The 27,381-nt window shown below is 42.7% G+C and overlaps 1 protein-coding gene across 1 annotated transcript in view; it reads right to left on the bottom strand.

Annotated features, from left to right (window-relative positions):
* Positions 1–27,381, bottom strand: part of LOC309550491 (IgGFc-binding protein-like) — a gene marked incomplete at both ends in the record, with an annotated part of 214,675 nt that overhangs the window by 116,872 nt on the left and 70,422 nt on the right. The window contains 5 exons of the mRNA XM_082250860.1: positions 20,073–20,356; positions 20,476–20,717; positions 23,879–23,941; positions 25,218–25,302; positions 25,688–25,944. Of these exons, the coding sequence (XP_082106986.1) occupies positions 20,073–20,356; positions 20,476–20,717; positions 23,879–23,941; positions 25,218–25,302; positions 25,688–25,944 (931 nt within the window). The remainder of the gene's footprint in view (positions 1–20,072; positions 20,357–20,475; positions 20,718–23,878; positions 23,942–25,217; positions 25,303–25,687; positions 25,945–27,381) is intronic.

The raw sequence follows: 27,381 nt of genomic DNA on the forward strand, positions 1-27,381 counted from the left end.
CCCTAAGGATAAAACAACTAAGATGTTTCCATCTGGGTCCACCCAGGAAAGTGTTGCCACTCTCACAAGTGGGCAGCAAAATCTTCCAGACGAGGCTATTGATCCTGCCATTCCAATTAGCACCTCACTCACGACCACTCCCAAAATTCCTAAGATTTTTTTAGGCAAAACACCCCTTCCCAACCTCCAAACCCAATGACCCCAAACACTATAAATTCCATTTGCACTGACCAACTCAGTATTATCAATCTCTCTTCACACGTCCTTTCAAGCACTGAAACACAACTTCTTCACAAAGGTCTCACTTTCTGTCCTGACTCACGTCTCGACAAATTTGAGACCATTAAAGATATACATCTTTTCACCCGAAAACTCTTACTAAAGAGTATGTACTCTAAAAAAACATGTGACACTGCACAGACCCCCAGTGAACGGCAGGCTCTGACCAACTTGGAAGCTCTCCTTGAGGAGAGTGAACCCTTAGACTTGATTGATCGCCTTGATATTGAGATGTTACTATCTCAAGTAGAGGATTCTGACCCTCCCACACCTTTGACGTCAGTCGAACAAAAACTTCTAAAAAAGCCATCTAACATCTATCCTTCACCTAGCTCCAACCATGCCATAGCCACCTTTCTCAAACTTACTTCTAGGGAGATAAAAACTCTAAAAACTGACTGTACTGATGTAAGGGTCTACGGTAATCTTTCTGCGGAAGAGAAAAAAGCTCTGAACAATCTGTGCAACAACCATGAGTTGACAATAAAGCCATCTGACAAGGGTGGCAATATTGTCCTCATGGATAATAGCCAGTACACCGCCATGTGTTTACGTATTCTCAAAAATACTGACTGGTATCGTCCAATCAATAAAACCGTGGTCGAAAGATTTAACATGGACTTTTACAATCTTGTTGATGAAGCCTATTATAACAATGTCATCCCAAAAACAACTTGGGATTTCATCAGAACTACCCATCCACGCATCCCCACGTTCTACGCCCTTCCTAAAGTCCACAAAAGCATATCTAACCCCACAGGAAGACCTATCATATCAGGTAATGGGGCAATTACCAAGAATCTCAGCAGACTTATAGACCAACATCTTAGGCCTTTCGTAACTGACCTTCCATCTTACATCCAGGATACAATCCATATGCTACGCATTTTGGAGAATATCCATATACCACCTAATGCCAGTCTAGTCACTATAGATGTGGAAGCACTCTATAGTTCCATACCCCATACACTAGGATTAGCAGCTATACGCAGGGCCCTAACTAGAACTGATGAGAGCAATAGAGCATTTCAAGAGTTCATCCTATCTGCATTAGATTTCATCTTACAGCATAATGTCTTCTGTTTTGCGGGCTCCCACTACCTCCAGGTGCAGGGCGTTGCCATGGGCACTTGTTGTGCCCCGGCATACGCCAATCTGTACCTGGGGGAGTGGGAGCGAAATCTCTTCATGTCTGAGGAGTTCACGATGTATGCGGACCACATACCTATGTGGTACCGCTACATCGATGATATTTTTATGATATGGGATGGACCCTCCTCTCTTCTTTTGGAGTGTCTGGACTAGGTAAATCACAACGATCTAAATTTAAGGTTCACTATGGGACATAGCACCTCCTCTGTGACTTTCCTTGATCTCAGGATACTCAGAGGAGACAATGATATGTTGCATTGTGAACTTTTTCGAAAATCAACTTCTGGCAACACTATTTTGCATGCCTCCAGTTCGCATCCCAAGCCTCTTGTGGACTCCATTCCATATTCTCAATATCTGAGGGCCAGACGCATATGTACCACAGAGGATTCATTCATCAAGGAGGCTTCTAATATACAACAGAGACTCCTAACAAGAGGGTACACCCTAAAATGCCGGGCTTTCAAAAAAGCGAAATCCCGATCACGTCGGGATCTTCTTTCATACAAAAAGGTTGAAGGCTCTAACGACACTACCAGAATTATCACTAAGTACTCCCAGGGACAGTATAACATCAGAAAGATACTTAAAAAATACTGGCATGTTCTTACATCTGATCCCTCCATTAGCCCTTTTATCTCTGAAACACCTCAGATCACATTCAAACGGGCTCCCTCTCTAAATGATGCTCTTGTGAGTAGTGAATACTGGGGCCAGTCTAGAAATGACCCCTGTGTACATTTGGGCACATTCCCTTGTGGATCCTGTGCCCAGTGTCGATATATCAATACCAGAAAAAATATCATACTCCCCAATGGAAGGAATTTTCGCCCCATACACTACGTAAATTGCCAGACCATAGCAGTCGTATATTTACTATCATGTGATTGCGGCTGCTATTATGTTGGCAAGACCATTCAAAAATTTGGAAAACGGATTAACCAACACATTTTGAGCATCAAAAAGAAGGACCCGGATGTACCACTAGGCCGACATTCGGCCCTAGTACATGGGGCCAATATTCCGCATGTCAAGTTCATGGCATTGGACCGAATCCACCCCAGCTCCCGAGGAGGGGATCTTAACAAGTTTCTCCTCCAACGTGAGCTGCGATGGATCTCGGACCTCAATGCAACCTCTCCCCCGGGGCTTAATGAAGCCTTCAACTTTCAGCCCTTTCTCCCTTTGAATGGGATCTCTAGTATTCACGATGGATCCTAAGATGTACCAAATAGGCTGGCCCAATTTCCTGTTTTGATACGCAGGCCCTTCTAAAGAAAATAATGTATAATTCTTTATACATATATTTCTTTCTTTCTTCTCTGCTTTCCTTTACCCTTTCCCTATAATATGTCATATTCATCTATATGTATATATGCATATATATTATGGTCATATTAGATGCTTGAGATGTATCAGTGACAATTGATGAATCGGATTGTATGTATATATGTGTCTAAATTGTAAATCATGTGCCATTGTAGAAAATTTCCATCTCTTCATCTATCATTAGGGGATCCCATCCCATATACAAGGACTTTTGGATACACTATTGCTCATTCATATTCCACTTTGATGCCCTATTACATTATGGATGTAATATGGATATATAATCATTGCGCAACTTTGTTTCTTTTCTCTCCCTCTGGCCGATAGCACGGTGTTCCGCGGCACGGGCAGGCCGCCGCAACAAATGCTGGGGCCTGTAGTTTGAGCAGCCTTCTTTGGGCAGTGACAGTACCCGAGCGTCGGTGTAACGCTACGGGTCCTTCACCCACGCCCCCCCGGGAGATCTGTCCATCTTCTCGCGAGAGCTGCCTACGTCCGTGCCGTCGTTCATGTGACGCCGGGCGCCGCTGTGTCATTTGTGTGCGGCGGCGTCCGGCGCCGCATTGACCGGGGGAGCGCCATTTGGGCGTGAATCTACACCCCTCCCCCGATCTCCTCCCCCAAATGGGGAATAGCGGAAGGGGGGATGCACAATCAGGAATGGGCCACAAGGATATTGCTCACATTTGAGGAATGGGGACATGCAAAAAATCATATGCTCAGTGGAACCACCCCCCTCTCTTCCCTCCCACGACCTGCTCAGGAATCACCCTAATTAGGTAAGCGCCAACAGATGGAGCATATAAATGCTCTTAGTCTGATATTACTCACCACCTTTGGGTCACTACAGAGATACTTGCTGTTACAGTGGGATACCACTATCCTCCCCTTTCTCTTGTCTTCATTTTATTCAACATATGACTAACAATCTGAGATAGCTAATTCCCCCTATTTGTGCATCCTTGTTAGGTGTGGATCCATCCCTCCTCAGGCGCTCCTCGTGACCACTGTGTGGACACGACCATCAGGGAGTAGCTTAAAACTGGCAGTGGGGACACCAAAATCTTACCACGCTGTGAAGGGATTCCTATCCCCCTGCAAAGTTAATATATTTGGTGGATTCAGGCCATACCCATATATACTATGGTGCAATACAAGTGGACTCTATGAATGAGCTGCATCCCAATGCTACACAGATATCTATCTCCATATTTTTCTTAAAAGATACGGCCACAAGGACGTTTTTTCGTTTCATATTCCCTTTGCGGGTAAGTTGATACCTTCATATACACAATATTTGTTTTCCAATTGTTATTCATATGGATACATATGTGCTTTGGAATATATAGATCTATACATACTTACCATGGAAATTCTTTGTCTTTGTTGGATCATTGGGATTCCCCTACTGATGACGAGATGTTTTTCTACATATGTACCGTTTCAATATAATATCACTTGTACTTTGCACATTTTTCCAGATACGCAAGTCGTGATTGCACGGTTGTGTATATACTTTACCTGAAGAAGGAATTTTGAAAAATTCCGAAACATGTTGGAGGATACACTTACCTGTCTCATGAACCGTTGATTTGCTATCCCTTACCAGGATATGTATATGGAATGTTATTTAATGTTTTATCTTTTGTATGTTATTTGCTGAATTTTAACATAACTAAATAAATGTTAATGTTTATATACTTTTCTCCATACGTTTCTTACTATACTGACTATTCCAGCCTATCCACTTAAATTCCCCAGGGACATCGTTGTTTGTTTCTTGTAGCAACTAGGAACCTGCCATTGTGGTACAGTACATTCTGCAAATTCACAGAATGGGGCAGAATGCACCAGATGGAAAGGCAGGAGTTGTAAAGCCAGCAGCTTGCATTTAGATGCTGGGAATGTGGGTTGCAATGGCTGTATTTTTTTTTCACTGCAGCAGATGGGGCAAAGAAATTTGCATATGAAGCAGAGAAATTAGTCTATCACTGGTGGTGTGCTACTGGCAAATGTGCTGCAAGGACCTGGGACACCCTGCGCTATACCATCATCCCTGTCAGTGGAGGTTGATGAGAGGTCATGAGGTATAGCGGGGGTAGATTGGAAAGGTGAGGAGTGAGGAGGAGCAGAATTGCGTCCCTTTTATGTGGCTTTCAGGTGTTCTTGCTGAGTAATGGGATGTTAAATGCCTTGTCAAGCTTGTGGTACCAAAATGGCTAGCATTTTTGCCACGCTTGATGGGCTTGAGGCAAAGTTTGCAAATCACTAACGCATTGCACATGTACTAATAAAGGCCCACACGGCTGAGCTGTGGGAAGTGGGTCAGGAGATAAGAGATCCACAATCTGGTAGAATAAGGTGGCTGCTCTTTATTCTTCCATGATGGCTGCCTCTTTGGGGCTGAGCCTCACCCTCACTTTCCTCCTCAGCTCTATCCGCCACCAAAGTTTCATCAGTGACCTCATCATCCACCATCCTCATTATCACTGGAGCCAACTTGGCCATACGTTGCTGCTGGGGGAACAAGACTGCCAATTTGTTGTTTTCCAGTGTTCTCCCCTTTCTGTAGGCTCTTGTTTCTTTCTTCCTTAACCTCAAAACTAAGATCTGAATCAAGCAATAATTGTGGATTGTCAAGGAGCAAGTGGCTGACGCTGTGTTCAAATAACTCAGCTGACTCCTCAATGCCTGATGCTAGGGCTGTGGCAGGAGTAGCTGTGGACAAGGAGGCAAAATAAGCCACTCTAGCAGCTGCAGTGGACTGCGCACTAGTCTTTGCTTGGGTGACGGAGGATGAGGAGGGTGATGATGGTTTAGTAAGCCAGTCCACTACCTCCTCTGCATGCTGTGGCTGGATGGCATTGGCAACATCACTAAACAGAGGAAATGAAGCCCTTCCTAAGGATGGACCACCTTTGCCTGTGGACACATATGCTACCAGCCCCCTCACAGTGCCATGGGAACGTCTGCCTCTCTTTGTTGGCCTCAAAGACATGATCGAGGGGCGCTAACTAAATGTAATAAAGATGTGGAGATGTGGATGTGGATGCACTTTAATCAATGCAAAGTGGTGTTTGGTGCACTTTAACTTGAGTACTCTCTACACAGACACACTCCACTGACACACTATAATATACTGCAGTAAAACTGCAGTGATGCATTGCAATATACTGCATTAAACGTGCAGTATCGTACTAAAATATACTGCATTAAACAAGCTTCCTAACACACTGATATATACTGCGTTAAATCTGCAGTATTCACGGATATATAGTGTGTTAAACGTCCAGTAACGCACAGATGTATACTGCGTTAAACATTCAGTAACGCACGGATATAGACTGCATTAAACATGAAGTAATGCACTGATATACATGTAACGCTCCTGCGTTTCTTATATGGTGTGGATTTTCAGCTGCAGAAATAGTTCCACGTCAGTAGTCATGTAAGAGATATGCTGAGATACCATTCCCAACCTCAATGACTCATCATGTGTGGAAGGTCTTATTTCAGCCAGTAAATACACACAATTAGCAAGCTGGTTCCTAGGGTGACTTTATATATGTGGTAACACAATGATGAAGGTTGAGGGATAGGTTGAGTGGAGGTGGTAGGTGATAGACACTTGAAGGTGAGACAGTAGCAGATGGATGCAGGAAGGTTTAGCAATGTTGTATGGTAGCAGATGACAGAATAGCAGGTGGACATACAAAATAGATCAACCCAGTGCAGAAAAGTAGCAGTAGTCTCAAGAGCTAGCAATCTAGTTATGCAGATGTGATAAACAGTCTTTACTATGCAGAGCTAGATAGTGTAAGCTTAGTATAAGTTTATAGAGAATTCCCCTGCGGGGTACTTAGCACTATTAGCGATACAGCCGAAGGGTGGTTCAGGAGAGGCGGATGATCCAGTAGCGGGATACAGGGATCAGCGCAGCGAGGTTCCGTCAGCAAGGTAAGCTTGCAAGCATGGAAGCTTCAAGCAAGGTTAGCATCCAGGTAAGGGTGTTTGAACGAACACATGTGGGTGAGAACCGGCGATTTAAATAGCCATCTAGTCCGGCGCTGGGTGATGACAGCTCCAGTCTTAAAGGTGTATGCGCACCTTTCCAAAAGTAAATGGTGGGGCGCATACACTTGTGGAAAGTGTAATTTAGGGTACCAAAGGTACCGGAACATTACAATACCCCCCCTTAAGGCCTGCTCCTGAAGGCCTCTGGAGCTGGTTTGTCTGGGTATCTCGCATGAAAATTGCGGATTAATCTAGGGGCATGTATGTCAGAGGTGTTTAGCCAGGTGTCGTCTTGGGGCCCATAGTTCTTCCATCTAACCAAGTACTGAAGTCTTCTTCTGTAGATACGAGAATCCAGAATCTCTTTTATCTCGTATTCTTCTCCACCTTCAACTTGTACAGGAGGGGGAGGTGGAATATTAGGCCTTATTCCTTGGTCCGGAACATGGGGTTTCAGTAGCGACACATGGAAAATGGGATGGATTTTTAGGTCCATTGGCAATGTAAGCTGCACTGCAGCTTTTCCAATAAGTTTCTTGATTGGGAAAGGTCCCAAGAACAGAGGTCCAAGCTTTTTGCTAGGGATCTTCAGTCTCAAGTTTTTTGTTGAGAGCCAAACAAGGTCCCCGATAGTATACTGTGGAGAAGGTCTTCTACGAAGATCATAGTACTTCTTTTGTTGACTGTGAGCGTGTGCAATGGTAGTATTTAGTAAACCCAGAGAATCCTTTATTTGGGTAAGATAGTCTGAGGCTACTGGGTTATTTGAAGGAAGGATGCGTGGAGGGAGAATAGAGGGATGGAACCCATAGTTCAAGTAGAAGGGACTCTGCTTGGTCGTACTGTGGGTTGCGTTGTTGTAGGCAAATTCTGCCAGGGGGAGAAGATCCAACCAATCATCCTGTTGGTAAGAAGTGTAACAACGTAAATACTGCTCGATGCATTGGTTGACTCTTTCAGTCTGTCCGTTGGTCTGCGGATGGTAAGGAGAAGTGAGCTTCCGCTCAATCCGTAGTATGTGACATAGTTCTTGCCAGAATTTAGAAATAAATTGGGATCCACGGTCAGACAGAAGAGTTTTTGGGATACCATGTAATCTGAAGACATGTTTCATCAGGAGTTCTGCCGTTTGTTTGGACGAAGGTAGTCTGCGAATAGCAATGAAATGTGCCATCTTTGTCAGATGGTCCACTGACACCAAGATGGTATTAAATCCTTTGGAAGGAGGCAATTCTACGATGAAGTCCAATGACAAAACCTCCCATGGAGTTTGGGGTATTGGTAAACTGCATAGTAGACCGGATGGTCTCGTAGTGTCAATTTTGGACCTGGCACAGACATTGCATGAAGAGACGAATTTTTGTATAGATGTTTTCATGTCAGGCCACCAGAATTGCCGAGAAATCAAATTGAAAGTCTTTGTCATACCCATATGTCCTGCCATAGGCACATCATGCGATAATTCCAAGATCTTGGTGCGTAGGGTAGGTGGTATGTAAAGTTTGTCGTTGTAGTAGAGGAAGCCTTCTGCATCAGTATTTAGTTGTGGTGGGGGTGAATCCAAACTTATACCATGCAGAACCTCTTCCTTCAAGGAACGGATAACTCCAATAATGCGTTTGTGAGGTATTATAGGAACGGAAGGAATTTCAAAGTAGTTTTCTTCAGTTAGTCGTGATAGTGCATCCGCCTTTTTGTTCTTATCTGCAGGTGTGTAGGTCACTAGGAAGTTAAACCTTAGAAAGAATAGTGACCATCGTACCTGTTGATGCGAGAGAGTTTTGCTAGTCTGAAGATATTGGAGGTTTTTATGGTCCGTGTATATAATTATTGGTAATTGGGTGCCTTCGAGTAAATGTCGCCAATTCTCCAGAGCCAATTTTATAGCAAGCAGTTCCTTTTCACCCACGGGGTAATTTATCTCGGGACTGCTCAGGGATTTAGAAAAAAAAGCGACTGGATGAAGTGGTGAAGTGTGGGTAGGTCGTTGGGAGAGTATTGCTCCTACTGCCATGTTTGACGCATCTACCTCCAGAATGTATTGGAGGGATGGGTCTGGATGGCGTAATATGGGAGCGGAAGTAAACCTTGTTTTTAACAAGTGGAAAGCCTTATTTGCTTCTTCTGACCATTTAAATTGTATTTTTATGCTAGTGAGCTGTGTGAGGGGTCTCACAATAGCAGAAAAGTTTTTTATGAACTTCCTGTAGAAATTTGAAAATCCCAGGAATCGCTGTAGCGCCTTGCGTGTAGTTGGTGTAGGCCAATCCTGAATGCAGGATATTTTACTCATGTCCATCTCGATTCCTGTTTTGGATATGATGTAGCCTAGAAAGAGTACCTCATCTTTATGGAACAAGCATTTCTTCAGCTTCACATAAAGATTATGTGCAAGCAATCTCGATAATACAAGTCTTACATGTCTTATGTGTTCAGACAGGGTCCGTGAATATATAAGTATATCGTCCAGATATACGACAACACAGACATCTAGTAAGTCTTTAAAAATATCGTTTATAAATCGTTGGAAAACTGCAGGGGCATTGCATAGGCCGAATGGCATCACAAGATATTCGAACAATCCGTATCTAGTTCTGAATGCAGTCTTCCACTCGTGTCCATCACGGATTCGAATGAGATTGTATGCTCCTTTCAGGTCTAATTTTGAAAAATAGGTAGCTCCACGCACCTGCTCAATGAGCTCAGGGATAAGCGGTAGAGGATAGCGATCTTTTATTGTGATAGCATTCAATTTCCTGTAGTCGATGATAGGTCTGAGACTTGAATCTTTATTGCGAACAAAAAAGAGTCCTGCTGCTGTGGAAGAAGTGGAAGGTCTAATAAAACCTTTTTCCAAGTTCTCATCCAAATAGGTTTTGAGATGGGCAAGTTCATCCTGTGAAAGAGGATAAACATGACCGAACGGCAATTTGCTATTTGGGAGTAGATCAATGCTACAATCATAGTCTCGATGAGGAGGTAATGTTTGAGCATTTTTCTCGAGAAAAACCTCAGAAAGATCCTGATAACATAGTGGTGCAATCTCATCTGTCACCACAGACAGAATCTTCCCGGAAAACGGAAGGTTACACGTTTCCTCGCAATAACAAGAAGGGAAGGTCAATGACCGTTTCTTCCAATCTATGGTTGGTTGGTGTGTGTGTAACCAGGGAAGTCCCAACACAATGGGAAAGTGGGGTGAAGGTATTAAATCGAAGGTAGAAATCTCCCTATGAGACTCGTTAATAGTGACTAGAAGTGCTTGTGTCTGATCGGTGATCGGACCAGAGGATAACGGAACACCGGTAATAAGACTTACTGAGACAGGTTTGAGTTTAGAAATAATAGGAATTTTATTTAAAGCAGCAAAACATATATCCATATAATTTCCACAAGATCCTGTGTCAATCATGGCCTTAGTAGTAATCCTGTTCTGGTCCCACTGTAATGTCAAAAAAACAGAAATGTAGGGGTTAGTGAATGAAGTTGTCAATCCTCCTAGAGAGACATGTGAACACTCACCCTTCTTTTTTTTGACTAGGGGACAGACGTTTATCTTGTGATCCGGGGATGCACAGTACAAGCAGAGATTTTCATTTCGTCTTTTGGCTTTTTCCATAGTTGATAGCGGTGGGCGTATGGTTCCTACCTCCATAGGAACGGCCAGACTCCGAGAGGAAACGGATAATGGCATTCCCATCTTTTCAGCCTTTCTTTCTCGTAGTCTTCTATCTATGGTAATACTGAGTTGTATTAATGCATCCAGGGTTTTTGGCAGATCCGCTCGGGCGAGCTCGTCCTTAACGGCTTCTGATAGGCCAAGCCTAAATTGGGTTTTCAGAGATGCATCATTCCATTCTGAATCAAGGGTCCATCTCTTGAACTCTGCGACAAAGTCTTCTACAGGCCTCCTTCCTTGTTTCAAGGATCTTAACTGAAGATCAGCAGTACTCTGCCTATTGGGGTCATCATATAGGCTAGTGAGCTCTGCCAGGAACAAGGCATAGGAGTTGAGAAGCTGGTCGTTTTTCTCAAAAAGAGAATCTGCCCAGGCTCGAGGATCGCTTGATAGGTAAGAAATAATAGTACAAACCTTAATGTGATCAGTAAGGTAGGTACGAGGTTTTAGCAAAAAAAGTAACTCACGTGCGTTTTTAAATTCTCAAAATTTTTTGCGATCGCCTGTAAATACCAAAGGGGGATTTATCTTGGGTTCAGGGGACTGAGCAGAGGTAAGTTGTGTCAGTCTAATTACCTGCTGCGACAGAGCCTGATTGTCTTCTTTTAATTCAGCAAGTGCGTGTATTAACGCAGATACTTGCTGTTTTAATTGTGTCACCTGAGTGGTTATTTCTGATGAATCCATTTTTGGGTTTGTTCAATCTGTAACGCTCCTGCGTTTCTTATATGGTGTGGATTTTCAGCTGCAGAAATAGTTCCACGTCAGTAGTCATGTAAGAGATATGCTGAGATACCATTCCCAACCTCAATGACTCATCATGTGTGGAAGGTCTTATTTCAGCCAGTAAATACACACAATTAGCAAGCTGGTTCCTAGGGTGACTTTATATATGTGGTAACACAATGATGAAGGTTGAGGGATAGGTTGAGTGGAGGTGGTAGGTGATAGACACTTGAAGGTGAGACAGTAGCAGATGGATGCAGGAAGGTTTAGCAATGTTGTATGGTAGCAGATGACAGAATAGAAGGTGGACATACAAAAGAGATCAACCCAGTGCAGAAAAGTAGCAGTAGTCTCAAGAGCTAGCAATCTAGTTATGCAGATGTGATAAACAGTCTTTACTATGCAGAGCTAGATAGTGTAGGCTTAGTATAAGTTTATAGAGAATTCCCCTGCGGGGTACTTAGCACTATTAGCGATACAGCCGAAGGGTGGTTCAGGAGAGGCGGATGATCCAGTAGCGGGATACAGGGATCAGCGCAGCGAGGTTCCGTCAGCGAGGTAAGCTTGCAAGCATGGAAGCTTCAAGCAAGGTTAGCATCCAGGTAAGGGTGTTTGAACGAACACATGTGAGTGAGAACCTGCGATTTAAATAGCCATCTAGTCCGGCGCTGGGTGATGACAGCTCCAGTCTTAAAGGTGTATGCGCACCTTTCCAAAAGTAAATGGTGGGGCGCATACACTTGTGGAAAGTGTAATTTAGGGTACCAAAGGTACCGGGACATTACAATACACTGCATTAAACGTGCAGTAACGCACTGATATGTACTGCGTTAAACATCCAGTAATGCAATGATATATACTATGTCAAACATGCAGTAATGCACTGCTATATACTGGGTTAAACGTGTAGTAACGCACTGATATATACTGAGGTAAACATGCAGTAAAGTGTGCATATACACTGTGTTAACACACTGATATATACAGTATCTCAAAAAATTGAGTACGCCCCTCACATTTTTGTAAATATTTTATAATATCTTTTTATGTGACAACACTGAAGAAATTACACTTTGCTACAATGTAAAGTAGTGAGTGTACAGCTTGTATAACAGTGTAAATTTGCTGTCCCCTCAAAATGACTCAACACACAGCCATTAATGTTTAAACCGCTGGCAACAAAAGTGAGTACACCCCTAAGTGGAAATGTCCAAATTGTGCCCAACGTGTCAATGTTTTGACAGGCTGACCCCCCCACCCCTTCAACTTCTGCAGCAATGCTGGCAGCACGTCTATTTCCCAAAGACAACCTCTGGATATGATGCTGAGCACGTGCACTCAACTGCTTTGGTCGACCATGGCGAGGCCTGTTCTGAGTGGAACCTGTCCTGTAGAGTTGAGCGAACACCTGGATGTCCAGGTTCGGTGGGTCCGGCCGAACTTGAAAAAAAAATCCGGGTCACAAACCCGAACTTTACCCCGATCCCGAACCCCATTGAAGTCAATGGTGACCCGAACTTTTGAGCACTAAAATGGTTCTAAAACTAACATGGAAAGGGCTAGAGGGCTGCAAATGGCAGCAAAATATTCTTAAGAGCATGGCAAGTGCTTTGCAAACAAATGTGGATAGGGAAATAACTAAAAAGAACATAAAAAACAGAAAAATAAAAATTAATCATTTTGAATGATGTAGGAGGAGGACGAGGCCCATATGGAGTAGGAGGTTGAGGTGGCGGAGGATATTGCGGTGTAGGTGGAAGCGGCGGTGGAGGAGGAGGACGAGGCCCATATGGAGTAGGAGGTTGAGGTGGCGGTGGATGTGGCGGTGTAGGTGGAAGCGGCGGTGGAGGAGGACGAGGTAGCCAACACTGGTTTTTGTTTTTAATTTTATTACTTTTTAAATTAGGGTACACCCCAAAAGAGTAAGAAAGATCAAATACAACAATGGCTGGGTAAGGCCGGTATACATGTCTATTCTGCACAAGGTATGGACAAGTCCTATGGGATCCATGCCTTGTTCAATTTCATGAACGTGAGCTTGTCCACATTGGCTCTAGACAGGCGGCTGCGCTTGTCTGTGATAACGCCCCCAGCCGTGCTAAATACACATTCAGATAATACACTGGCTGCAGGGCAGGCCAGCACCTCCAAGGCATAAAGGGCAAGCTCAGGCCATGTGCCCAATTTGGAGACCCAGAAGTTGAAGGGGGCAGATCTGTCATTCAGTACGTCTAGACGTGTGCACACATACTGCTCCACCATGTTAGTGCTGGGTCGTGGTGCTCCTGGTGGAGCTCCTGTTGCAAGGAGAGGACGTGGTCGATCTGTGGCAGCTACAAGCACAAGTGAAACACCTTTCTCAGCTGCGAGTAGGCGACAGAACCTTACAGCAGTATTTGGCAGGGCCTAATGCGCCTCTACAAATGTTGAGGCCAGAACAAGTCAGAGTTGGCACCTGCAGCCGATGTCCATCAATCTTTTACCTCACCCCCTTGCAAATCAGCCAAGCAGTCTGAGCCCCAAGTCATGCAGCAGTCTCTTCTTCTTTTTGATGACTCTGTTAGCATTGTTTCCCAGGGCCATCCACCAAGCCCTGCCCCAGAAGTGGAAGAGATTGAGTGCACCGATGCCCAACCACTTATGTCTCCAGCTGAGTACATGGGAGGACCATCGCAGCACGTCTCAGATGATGATGAAACACAGGTGCCAACTGCTGTGGAATTCCGAATTGTGGAGACTGACAAGGAGGGCAGGGGTGAAGACTGGGTGGAAGATGATGTGGAGGACGATGAGGTCCTCGACCCCACATGGAATGAACGTCATGCAGGTGACCTGAGTAGTTTGGAGGAAGAGGTGGTGGTCGCACAGAGCCACCAGCACAGCAGAAGAGCCAAAGCGGGGCGGCCGTGCCCTAGACACTACTCCTGCTACTGCCCAATGCAGCAAGGGACCGAGCACACCGAAGCCAGCTCTAAGGAGTTCCCTAGCATGGCAGTTCTTCAGACAATGTGCTGATGACAGGACACGAGAGGTTTGCATGCTGTGCAATCAGAGCCTGCAGCAAGGCATAAACCTTCTCAACCTGAGCACAACCTGCATGACCAGGCATCTAAGTGCAAAGCACGAGTTGTAGTGGAGTAGACACCTCAAAAACCAAGAAAGGTCTCTGGCTCCTCCTGCTTCCTCTTCTGCTGCAGTCTCTGCCTCTTAATCCACCTCTGTAGTGAGACCGGCACCTGCCACCCCGCAAACAGAGGATCTGCCAGCAACACCATCACCTGGGTCACCAACAACCATCTCTACAATGTCCCGTGGAAGCGTTCAGCTTTCTATCTCCCAAATACTGGAGCGGAAGAGGAAGTACCCACCCGCAATCCCTGGCCCTGAATTGCAGCATTTCAAAATTCCAGGCCTTTGAAATGCTGTCATTCCGTCTGGTGGAGACACAGAGTTTTAAAAGCCTTATGGCGGTGGCTGTCCCACAGTACATTGTGCCCAGCCGCAACTACTATTCCAGGCAAGCCATCCCTTCCCTGCACAACCAAGTGGGGGACAAAATCAGGTGTGCACTGCGCAACACCATCTGTGGCAAGGTCCACCTAACTAGGGATACGTGGACCAGTAAGCACGGTCAGGGACGTTATATCTCACTAACAGCACACTGGGTAAATGCAGTGGTGGTTGGGCCTGAGGCGGATAGCAGTTTGGCGCATGTCCTTTCACCACAGAGGATTGCAGTGCGCTTCAGTTTGCCTCCTGTTCCTAACTCCTCCTACTCTGCTTCCTCATCCTCTACCGCCTCCTCATCCGGTAAGCGTAACACCATCACCACCAACTTCAGCACAGCCAGGGGTAAACGACAGCAGGCAGTTTTAAAACTTACCTGTTTGGGGGAAAAAAAAACACACACCACGCAGGAGTTATGGAGGGGCATTGAACAGCAGACCGATGAGTGGTTGGTGCCAGTGAGCCTCAAGCCTGGCCTGGTGGAGTGCGATAATGGGAGAAATCTCGTAGCAGCTCTGGGCCTAGCCGGTTTGACACACATCCCTTGCCTGGTGCATGTGCTGAATTTGGTGGTGCAGAGGTTCCTTAGAAATTACCCCAATATGTCAGAGCTGCTGCAGAAAGTGCGGGCCGTCTGTGCGCACTTTTGGCATTCTCACCCTGCTGCTGCTTGTCTGTCAGTGCTGCAGTGTAACTTCGGCCTTCCCGCTCACCGCCTCATATGTCACGTGCCCACAAGGTGGAACTCCACCTTGCACATGCTGGCCAGACTGTGCGATCAGCAGCAGGCCATAGTGGAGTTTCAGCTGCAGCACGCACGCATGAGTCGCTCTGCGGAACAGCACCATTTCACCACCAATAACTGGGCCTCCATGCAAGACCTGTGTGCCTTGTTGGCTGTAACATATGCAGACTAGGCCGCAATTCAATATTTTTTCCCTAAATGGGTGTTTATTGAATAGCAGAATAGAACAACAGTATCTAAAGGGTGTATGTCACACGTACAGATACAGACTAGGCCACAATTGAATATTTTTTCCCTAAATGGGTGTTTATTGAATAGCAGAATAGAACAACAGTATAGAAAGGGTGTATCTAACAGTAAAATATGAAGACTAGGCCACAATGTATTTTTTTCCCCTAAATGGATTTTTATTGCAAAGCGGAATACAAAAGTATGCAATGGGTGTATCTCACTGTACCATATGCAGACTAGGCCGCAATTAGCTTTTTATCCCCTAAATGGGTTTTTATTGCAAAGCGGAATACAACAGTATGCAATGTGTGTATCTCACTCTACAATATGCAGACTAGGCTGCAATTTATTTTTTTCCCCCTAAATTGTTTTTTATTGCAAAGCGGAATACAACAACAGTATGCAATGGGTGTATTGCACTGTAACGTATGAATGAAAATCTGAAAAATAATTGCCCCCTTAATTGGTGCTTGTTGAATAGCAGATTTGAACTGCAGTGTCTAAACGCTGTAAGTCACAGTAAAATATGAAGGAAAAAAGTTTTTTCTTTTTTAAATGCAGATTAAGCAGACACATATGCACTGAGCTTGCATTAATTGGCCGCTACACACCGCACGCCTAACAGGTTGGATACTGTTGTTGTTCTATTCCGCTATTGAATAAAAAAAAAACATTTGAATGAAAAACTGAAAAATAATTGTTTTTCCCTTAATACTGAAAAAGAATATTTTCCCCTTACATTGGCGCTTTTTGAAGAGCGGGTTGGAAAAGCAGTTTCTGTCTAAACAATGTTTGTCAAAGTAAAATATGAAGGAAAAAAGTTTTTTTTCTTTTTTAAATGCAGATTAAGCAGACACATATGCACTGAGCTTGCATTAAATGTGCAGCACCACACGCCACCCACCTAACAGACTGATAAAAGTTTTTTTTTCTCCTTTCTCCTCCTCACTGGGCTCAGGTCAGGGCATAAAGATCATGCACTGCACCCCCACACAATACAATCAATGTAGATCGCTGTCTGATTAACCACTTAAGCCCCGGAGGATTTGGCTGCTAAACGACCAGAGGGTATTTTGCGATTCGGCACTGCGTGACTTTAACGGACAATTGCGCGGTCGTGCGACGCTGTACCTAAACGAATTTGGCGTCCTTTTTTTCCCACAAACAGAGCTTTCTTTTGGCGGTATTTGATCACCTGTGCGATTTTTTGATCACGCGCTATAAAAAAAAAGAGCGTAAATTTTGCAAAAATAGCAATATTTTTCCCTTTTTTTTATATGAAATTCCCCCCAAAAAAAATGTAAAAATCAAAATTTTTTAATATTTTCGGCCAATTTGTTTTATGCTACCTATGTTTGGTAAAAAAAATCGCAAAAAGCGTATTTTGATTGGTTTGCGCAAAAGTTATTGCGTTTACTAACAAAGGGAAAGATTTTTGTCATTTTTGTTGTTTTTTTTTTTAACGCGTAATGGCGGCGATCTGCGATTTTTTTTGCGGTACTGCGACATTGTGGCGGACAGATCGGACCCTTGACTGACATTTTTGACACTTTTGGGGTTACCAGTGACATTTCTACAGTAATCAGTGCTATATATATGCACTGTTACTGTAAAAATACACTGGTAGTGAAAGGGTTAACTTTATTTGAGAGGGAGGGGCTGTGTGTGTCCCTAGGGGCTTGATTCTAACTGTGATTGGCTGTGACTTCAACTGTATGCAGAGTGATCAATGGATCTACATAGTAGATCCATGTGATCATCTCTCATACAGAGAGGAGAATGACAGGCAGCTTGTTTACACAAGCTGCCTGACTTTCTCCCTCTCCCCCGCCGATCGCAGAGTGGCCGGCGGCGATCGGGTCCGCCGGTCACACGCGCGGGGGGGTCCGTGACCACGCGGGAGCGGGAGCGCGCCTCCGGCGGCGCGCGCTCGCTCCCTAAACCCTCACAGGCGAGCGACGTAGACCTACGTCACTTTGCCTGTGAGGGGCTGACCGCCGCCGTAGATAGTCGTGCGGCGGTCGGCAAGTGGTTAAAGAAGATTCGTCCTATTCTTTCCCTCAAAGCAATCTCCAGCCTGACCATACAATAATCTCCTTTCTCTCCCTCCGGGCAAAAAGATCGTTCACTGCACCCTCACGCAATACAATCAATGTAGATCGCTGTCTGGTTAAAGACGATTCTTCCTATTCTTTCCCTCAATGCAATCTCCAGCCTGACCCTATAGTAATCTCCTATCTCTCGCTCAGCGGCATCAGGAACCTCTCCCTAGTATAATTTGAGCAGAATGACGCATGGCGCTATGTGACTCCAGCTTTTATAGACTCTGGGTCACATGCTGCACTGGCCAGTCACAGCCATGCCATTAGTGGCCAGGTGACAACTGTGGTCAGGTGACAACTGCACCTGTTGGAGGCATAGGCGCAGCGTAAGGTAGTGAACCCGATAGCAGACTGCTGCGGATGGACCGGAATGTGAGCCCAAGATTCCCCAGGGTGCGGAGTCTAAGACCCAGCAGGTGTTCACCAGAGCCTCTAGTGGTGAGGATGGACTTGGTTGCAGCTGGGCCCAGGTCACGGCCCCTGGGGTCCCCCAGGTCACGCTCCATAGGGAGAGAAGGGAAGCAGCCACTCAGGACACACGGAATGGTGATGGGTAAGCCGAGGCTGGGGTAACAGGCAGACAAGGGTAACCAAGGGACAGGCCAAAGGTCAGGGTAACAGGCAACCAAGAATATTCAGAGACAAGCCAAATTCGGTACACAGAAAAGTAGATCAAGCACACGGCAAACAGGAAACAAACACTGTTGAACAGCAAAGCAGACCTGCAGTGCACTGGTTAATATAGACTTCCTGTGATGACCTGGGGCGGGGCAGGAACAGGAAGTAGAGGTGATAAAAAGGAACCAGAAGTTCAGTCTGACCTCTAATACAGACATGAAGGGACAGATAAGCTTGCCAAACACTATTGCAAGTCCATGACACAGGGTCTTGGCAAACTTCTTATAACCTAGGCCATCTTTATGTAGAGCAACAAACCTTTTTTTCAGATCCTCAGAGAGTTCTTTGTCATGAGGTGCCCTGTTGAATTTCCAGTGACCAGTATGAGAGAGTGAGAGTGATAACACCAGATTTAACACACCTGCTCTCCATTCTCACCGGAGACCTTTTAACACTAACGAGTCACATGACACCGGGGAGGGAAAATGACTAATTGGGCCCAATTTGGACATTTTTACTCAGGGGAGGGCGGTTTAGACATTAATGGCTGTGTGTTGAGTTATTTTGAGGGGACAGCAAATTTACACTGTTATACAAGCTATACACTCACTACTTTACATTGTAGCAAGTGTAATTTCTTCAGTGTTGTCACATGAAATGATATAATAATATAGTTACAAAAATGTGAGGGGTGTACTCACTTTTGTGAGATAATGTATACTGCACTAAATGTCCAGTAACACACAGACATATAACGTGTTAAATGTGCAGTAATGCAGTAATATATAATGCGTTAAACGTGCAGTAATGCACTGATATATACTGTGTTAAATGTACAGTAACGCACTGATATACACTGCTTTAAACATCCAGTAACACACTCAAATATACTGTGATAAACATGGAGTAACGCACTGATATATATTCTGCTTATATTGTAAAGTAACACACAGATTTATATGGTGTTAAACCTGCAGTGATGCACAGATATTTACTGCGGTAAACGCCCAGTAACGCACAGATATATAGTGCGTTAAATGTGCAGCAATGCACTGATATATACTGCAGGAAACCTGCCCTGACAAATTAAACTGACACTAAAAGTAAAAATTAATGGTCACACTATACTCACAAAGCTGACACTAAAGTAAAAATGAATGGTCACACTTCACTCACAAAAACTGACACTAAAGTAAAAATGAATGTTCACACCACACTTACACTGAATTACCACTATATTCACACTAAACTGATATTCTACACTGACAATAGAAGCACAATAGCACACTATAGCACATATAACTCGCTAGCAGCACTGAACAGAGCCCTGTTCTCTCTCCATGCCAATATCACACTGCAAATGGCGGAAAAAATGGGGTAAAATATTTTATAGTGTGGGGGCAGGACTAAGAGCAATGAGCCATGATTGGATGAGTCATAAATCATCACTATTTTCTCAAAACATGGCTCTGAAAGTGCTCTGATTGGGCAAAGCTTTCATTGCTTCAGCCAATCAGGGCTTCCAATACACTGTACGGCGGCACAGTGCATTGTGATCATTTGGCGGGCTGAACAAAAGGTCAAACACCTTGATCATTTGGGTGTTCGTTAAACTCATGCTTAACTTAAAGCAATAGATTAACATGGATTTACCATCATGATGAATTTAGTATAAATAACTTGTGATTACCTTGTGTCATTGTCCACCTGCCAACTGTTACCAAGACTGTTAGAGTCTGGCTCTAATTCACCATCTGGGTTTAAGAAGTCATCAGTTTGGTTTCCATTGAAATTTCCACAGATTCCACACACTTTGTTGGCATATTCCGATGGAATATTCACCACCACTCTATGGTTTCCATCAAACCGCACACTTACACCAAATGCTGTTGTCACCAGTACATCATGTCCGCTAAGGAAGATGTTAATGTTTGGATGTAGGGCTACTGGTAAGGTTACTGCAATTTTGTTCACCTAGATTCACAATATATAATAGAAAACATTTAGGATTGGAAGATAAAAAAGAACAAGTATAAAAGAATTAGAGTAAAATTATTTCTTATATCAATAGTTTTTTTCCAGTTTGTACTTACTTTGACGTTTCTGTTCTTCTCCAGTGTAATCCTGTATCCATTCATATCAATGTTGACATAACTGATATAAGACACTTTGGTGTTGCCTCCTCTGTGCTCATTGGCTGCTTCAACGTTGAATTCTGCCAGGTGCCCATCAACCTCACAGAGTTTAGATAATGTATAGGTGCAAGTGCCCATAAAATGGTGCACCTGATTGTCAAAGGTGTAGTAATGAGGATCTCCAATAATCTCACAGGATCCTGGGGGCAGGGTGGGTGAATATTGTAAGTTTGAAAACTGCTAACTTTATTAAAAAGATAATACAGTCTCTTCCTAACAGGTACATTGTGGATATTTGAAAACCTTAACACCTCCCATCTGGTGTATAGCAGATTGATGGCCGAGTGGGACATTCCTCCTCCTGAGTAGACAATATATGATGTTCTCTCAGAAGGCACCACTCGATGTCCACCAGGCAAGGCTGATGACTGAGCACTATACCAGCCTGCTGCTAGTGTCATGTAATCGCTGTGACCAATTACAGCTGATCACAGGACAATTGTAAACAATAGATTTAAAAAAAATGTAATAAAAATTGAAAAAAATGTAACCTTATTTTTACATACTGTCACCAGTCAGTGTCCCTGATCACCAGAATACCAGTTATATAATAACACTGTACTGCACTGGTGACAATGTTAAAAATAAATTGTGAACATTATTTTTTTTAATTTCTTCATTTTCCCAAAAAATGTAAAAAAAAAAATTACAACTTCAAAAATCTCACTATGCCTCTTGCTAAATACCCTGCTTTCCAAAAAAAAAAGGCATTTGGGTGATATTTGACGTTTTACAACCCTCAAGAAATGAGAACCGTCAGTACATCAGGACTGACTGATTTTCAGATACAGCATACTGTATATACCTTAGTTTGTGGACTCTATAACTTTCCTAAAAACTAAATAATATACACTGAATTAGGGTATTTTCAAGAAAATGTAGCAGAATACATTTTGACCCTAATTTCTGAAGAAAGGTTATTTTTTTGCAAAATGTTATAACAGAAACACACCTTCTTCCCAAAATGTTGGTAGTTTTTTTTTATTTAGCAAAAAATAAAGAACCCAGTGGTGATTAAATACCACTGAAAGAAAGCTATATCTGTGTAAATCTTATGGGTACAGTGTTGAATGACCACGCAATTGCACTCTACCTAAAATGTGATAACCAAAATGGGTTGTTTTTTTAACTACTTAACCTCTGGTAGATTTACCCCCCTTCATGATAAAGCCATTTTTCGAGATACATGTTACTTTAACTGACAATTGCGTGGTTGTGCAACGTTGTACCAAAGTAAAATGTTTGTCCTTTTTTTTTCTACAAATAGAGCTGTATTTTCATGGTATTTGATCACCTCTGTGTTTTTTGTTTTTTTTTGCGCTATAAACAAAAAAAGACCGACAACTTTGGGAAAAAAAAAATGTTTCTGCTTTAAAACATATCTAATGAAAAATTTAAAAAATTGAATTTCTTCATCAATTTAGGTAAATATGTATCTCCGAAGACGTCACCGGAAGTGACGAAACGCGTAAGTTTGGAACGCATAGTGTAGTGACGTATGTGACGGGTGGAACGCAAGCCGGAAGCTCTCTCGCTGGCGTCCACGCCTATCGGCTTGCGCTGCATACATACGATCACAAGCAGCCTAACTAAGCTGTAACATTAATAGGACCTATATGAATTCCCCTGCAATGTTTTTTGGATGTTTTTTGGCGGTTTTTGAGTGAAGTTTGTTGTTTCCTTTTGGCCTGAAGTTTTGTTTGGCTTGAAGTTCAAAAAAGTTTTTTTTGCATGTATATACTTTTACCCGGTTGGGAATAAAATTTACAAAAGGTAATACACCATCTGGAGCTTCATTTTTTTCTACATATCTTGGCTGGGGCGAGGGGAGAGGAGACGGAGGGAAACCCCATCATTCAACCCACCCAGAAGCAAGACAAAGAGGTCGCTTTTTAGCCTGGAGGGCTACACAAGTCTGATAGGTCTTGGTGCTATAAGGCACACATGACCCACAACGTTTGGTGAGTGATTGAATCTTACCTTGGTATTTGGATTCACTATTTGCACAAGACACCTGCACTTTATTTAAGGAAATTTTGCACAGAAGAACTATATATTTACAATTTTTGCATTTATATTTTTATAACCATATTGGGACTTTCACTGGATATTGTTTTCACTGGAGATTTTGTATTTATTGGACCAACACTATTTATTTAATAATTTGTATTTGTATATTTATATATTTATTTAGAGCAAGCGCTATAGGTAGTCTGTGTGTTCTTTTAGACTACTTACCTTCAAATATGTATTCTGCTACACCTTTTTTTTTGGTAAAAAAAATAATACCAAAAGCCAATATTGATTGGTTTGCACAAAAGTTATAATGTCTACAAACTGTGGAATATCTTTATTTATTTATTTGATTATTTTTTTACTAGTAATGGTGGTCATTAGCGACTTATAGCAGGACTGCTTTATTGCGGCGGATGAATTGAACACTAACTGACACTTTTGGCACTTTTTGGGGACCAATGACACTAATACAGTGATCAGTGCTAAAAAAATGCACTGTCACTGTACTAATGACAGTGGCTGGGAAGGGGTTAACATCAGGGGCGATCAAAGGGTTAACTGTGTGCCTAGCTTGTGTTTTCTTACTGTGGGGGAGGTGCTTGTACCGTGGGAAGGCATGGATTGGTGTCTCTGCTTTGCAGAGATACAGGATCCATGCCTTCTGTACTGACAGAACAGTGATCTCCCTTGTGTACATAGGCAGATCACCATTCTCCCTCTGTATCAAAGGATTGGCAGGTGCCAGAAGACATTGAGTCTGTCATACCCGTCGATCAGCTCTCACTGTGTATAATCACAGCAGAAGTGGGCTGCCAGCAGCACACATGCGTGCCCCAGACCCACAACTGTCGTGCCACTTTTGAAAGACTCATTATCTTGATTATTGCAACTCTTCCCATTATATTGCATGCACAATGCTTGAGTCTTGAAACTTCAACGTAATTTATTTCAAACAAGGTTTTTTGGAATCGTCGTAAGAAATATAGTCCACCTTCCAATCAGAATGAAAATTATCTTTAATATAACTATTTGTTTCCCTAAAAACAATTATCCCTAAAATGTCTGATTTTAAAATATATGTTAGCAGTAAATGAATGTTGAAAAAAGCCCTCATTGTAGTTGCAGACACTGTGGAGTATGTCTCTTCAGATTTGTAAAGAATTTCCTGTATGTGTTCTCCATGGCAATATGAGGATAAAGCAATTGGAGAACATACTATATAACATAACAAATTGTAAAGCACACTTTCTATGTTAAAACAATGACCACCAGTGAATTAGCCTACCTGGTGGTGGTGGGCCTGGAGTAACAGGTCTTGTGGTAGTTGTCGTAGTAGTTGAGGATATTTCTAAAAAAAGAGAAGGGAAAATGTAGAACTAAAGTGATTGTAGAATGAACTACAACTGCAGTTTTGCTCAGGTAAATGTATTAGAAAAATATATGTACTACTCTGGTCTCATTACAAGATATTTGCTGAAAATATAGTAAAGTAATCCACTTGAAAACTCCAAAGACCTAATTTAGTAGCAACTGCTGCTGCAAGTATTTTTTTTCCAACAAAAATGTACCTAAAATACTAAGGCAGGTCATAGATCAGGGATCCTCAAACTACGGCCCTCCAGCTGTTCCGGAACTACACATCCCATGAGGCATTGTAAAACTCTGACATTCACAGACACGACTAGGCATGATGGGAATTGTGGTTCCTGAACAACTGGAGGGCCAGAGTTTGAAGATCCCTGTCATAGATGATACAATTTTCCTAAATTCCACCAGGGGTAAAAGGAAAGAAAATTGCTTGATTCCCTCATCCACACAGGCAGCGTTGATGGTGGAATACCTCCTGTGGATCTATTGTGTAATGCCAGCAAGAAGCCTTCCCAGCTGCCTGAACACAATGATCACTGCTAGCGGAAATTGTTGCCGGAAGTGATCAAATACAAAAAATCCTACAGGCTGGTTGCACTGAAGTTGATCGATGGATAGACTTCAGTTCAATCAATCTGCTGATAGATGGATAGATTGTACCTCGGCCGGCTTAAGTTGAATTCTTAAGTTGAATACTTGTACTGTGCAGGTCAGTTGCTTTAAAAAAGGAAAGTTTTATTTAGTTTGCAATGGACTTTTCACTTTGAAAAGGAAATATGTGTTAGTTTAGCGAAAGCAGTGAAAAATCACTTTGCAAATTGTACCCAATCACTTGCAAGCAAAATTTTACAAAAAATAATAAAAACCAATCCGTTTGTTTGCACATGACTGGATGATGAAAGTCAGCATAGCTTCATCTCAATCACTAAGTGAAAACTCCATTTCAAAGTGAACAGCCTAACATGTAGAAAGTGGCTTGTGGATGCCTGATTCTGTACAGCAGAGTGAGGCACTAAATCCCTACTTTCCCAAACAAGTTCTTTTTACATTGATAGACTGTTAATGTCGGCCAATTGTCTTTTTAATATTTAGAGTAATTAAAGTGGTATATATTTTCTTACAGGTCATGGTTTTTGTTGGTGGTGGTGGTGGTTGTGTGTGTACTGATAAAAGAAGAAGAATATGCATTTAATTCAAGTTACCATACAAATCATCTTGGACAACATATGAACTATTACCACAAAACTTTTTCTTACCTTTACAATATCCTGGCACAAGAGAGATATCATCCAGAGCAACATCACTACGGTAGTCCTCACCTCTGATCCCTTCAATAAAAATCTGTGAACAAATAAAATGATTGTTAGTGATGTCAATGCAAAACTGAAATGAAAAAAAAAGGAAATCTTTACTAGTATGTCATAGCAGGAGCCTTCAAGTGTTGGACATTTGTTTAGCTTCCCTACCAAACAGCCTATGGAGCAGCAAAGGAAACTAAAAAATGGACAGGCTCTAAATAACAGAATTGCCAGGGCACCATGTGATCAGGAGCTTCAAGAATGTTCAGTAAGGAAGCTGAACAGACAACTGGAGAAATTTGCTATGGCATAACAGTTGAGCTTTACTAAACTTTAGGTGATTTATTTTAAGGATTGCTTATGCCTTAATGTCTGTGTGTCAGAAACAAAATCACAATTACACATACTTATTTGGGCAGTGTAAATACCTGGATAATATTACTGTCAGGCAGGAAAATCTCTTCCAAATGCCACATATCCCCATGATTTCCTTCTAGGTTGGAAACATAGACCAACCCATCTGCTGTTAGAAGTGCCACCTTCAAGCCCATATATTGTGCTACCCCATACATGTGATACCAGAAACGTAAGCAGTGAGGTCCAGTGAAACTATTGGCAGGACTTTCTAGTCTTGCAAAATTTCCTTCTTTTGAATACCGTCCATCGATATAGAGGTAATGTCCACCTAAATATGCAAAGAAAAAGCACATAATATAAGTTAATATAACACTAGAAAGACATTACATATTGTTAGTTCCTCCTCAGCATTCACATTACAATGTACAGTCTAGTTACTTTTTTAAAAACACTTTCAGGGATCCTAGGTGGCATCACTACTGCCCTTCTTACATGAATAGTAGTTGCCTGGTTTATCTCTGGCTTCAACACTATCAATTGGACCCAGAAAAAGCATACAAAGTGGAGCTTCCACATTTCTTAGTACATACTTTATTTAAAAACAGTAAAGTTTACTTTTGGAATGGAGAGTCTGAATTGCTTAAAACAATAGGAAATATTTGGACAATGTTATATTGAATTGATTAAACTAAGAAAGTTCATGATTACTTTTAGTTAATACCTCTTACCTGAAACAAAGCAATCTTTTTTTCCATTTAGGATGACTAGTTAATGCCTGGTGATTCCTGCACATACAGTACCCTCACAATTGAATCTAGCACATTGGAAGCCTGAAATCCTACGTTGATCCCATAATGAAATCTCAATTTTATCCTACAGTATTAGTTATAAACACATCTCCTTCTTCTTCCTGCAACCTTCTACTTTCTATTTTCCTAGCACTAAGAATTATAAACTTATGAGCTAATAGAGAAGTTGTGGGATGGTATGGAGTTAGCCAATACCATGGCTAACTCCATGGTGCTGGCAGAGGCTTTGAAGAGTTTTTGACGTTCCCAGGGTGCAAAAGAAAACTTTTGAAGGCATGTGCTGCCTGTCTTTATTGATCTAGCCATTTTAGAAGCTTTCAAAATTAACATGTATGCTCTATCCTTTAAGATATTTAAGGTAAAGGGGTTGTAAACACTTATTTTGTTTTTTTTTTGCCCTTACTTACCTGCTCTGTGCAATAGTTTTGCACAGAGCAGCCCTAATCCTCTTCTTCTGGGGAGCCCAGCCGGTACTCCAGTCCCCTCCTTTTCATCGGGGGCTCCCACAGAAAGCCACTTTCAATGGGGGCACCCATGTGGGCTTGCTCTTTAGTCTTGCTGCTGCATCCATTGACACAGACAGCAGGACTTTGCCCCTTCCCCTGCTTCTGTGCCACTGGGTTAGATTGACAACAGGGGTTAGATTTCTCCTGCTGCTATCAATCTGTCCAATGAGAAGAGAGACAGCAGCTGGAGCCGATGTGCTCGTGCACATTGCTGGATCAGATCAGGCTCAGAAAAAGGGTGGGTCCTAGGGGAGCTAAAGTACAATAGGATTTTCACCTTAATTAAGGTGAAAAAGCTTGGGGCTTTACAACCACTTTAAGATAAGCTTTTATTAACAAATACTCTATGCCACCAATTTGTGGCTGAGCCATGTGAGAGCACATATTAGTAACAATGTATGTAAACTAAGATAGGCTTATTTTAAAAGCCACTAAAAGATGAACACAAGC

This window comes from Pelophylax lessonae (genome assembly GCF_965119305.1).
Source record: "Pelophylax lessonae genome assembly, chromosome: 3".
Lineage (NCBI taxonomy): Eukaryota > Metazoa > Chordata > Amphibia > Anura > Ranidae > Pelophylax > Pelophylax lessonae.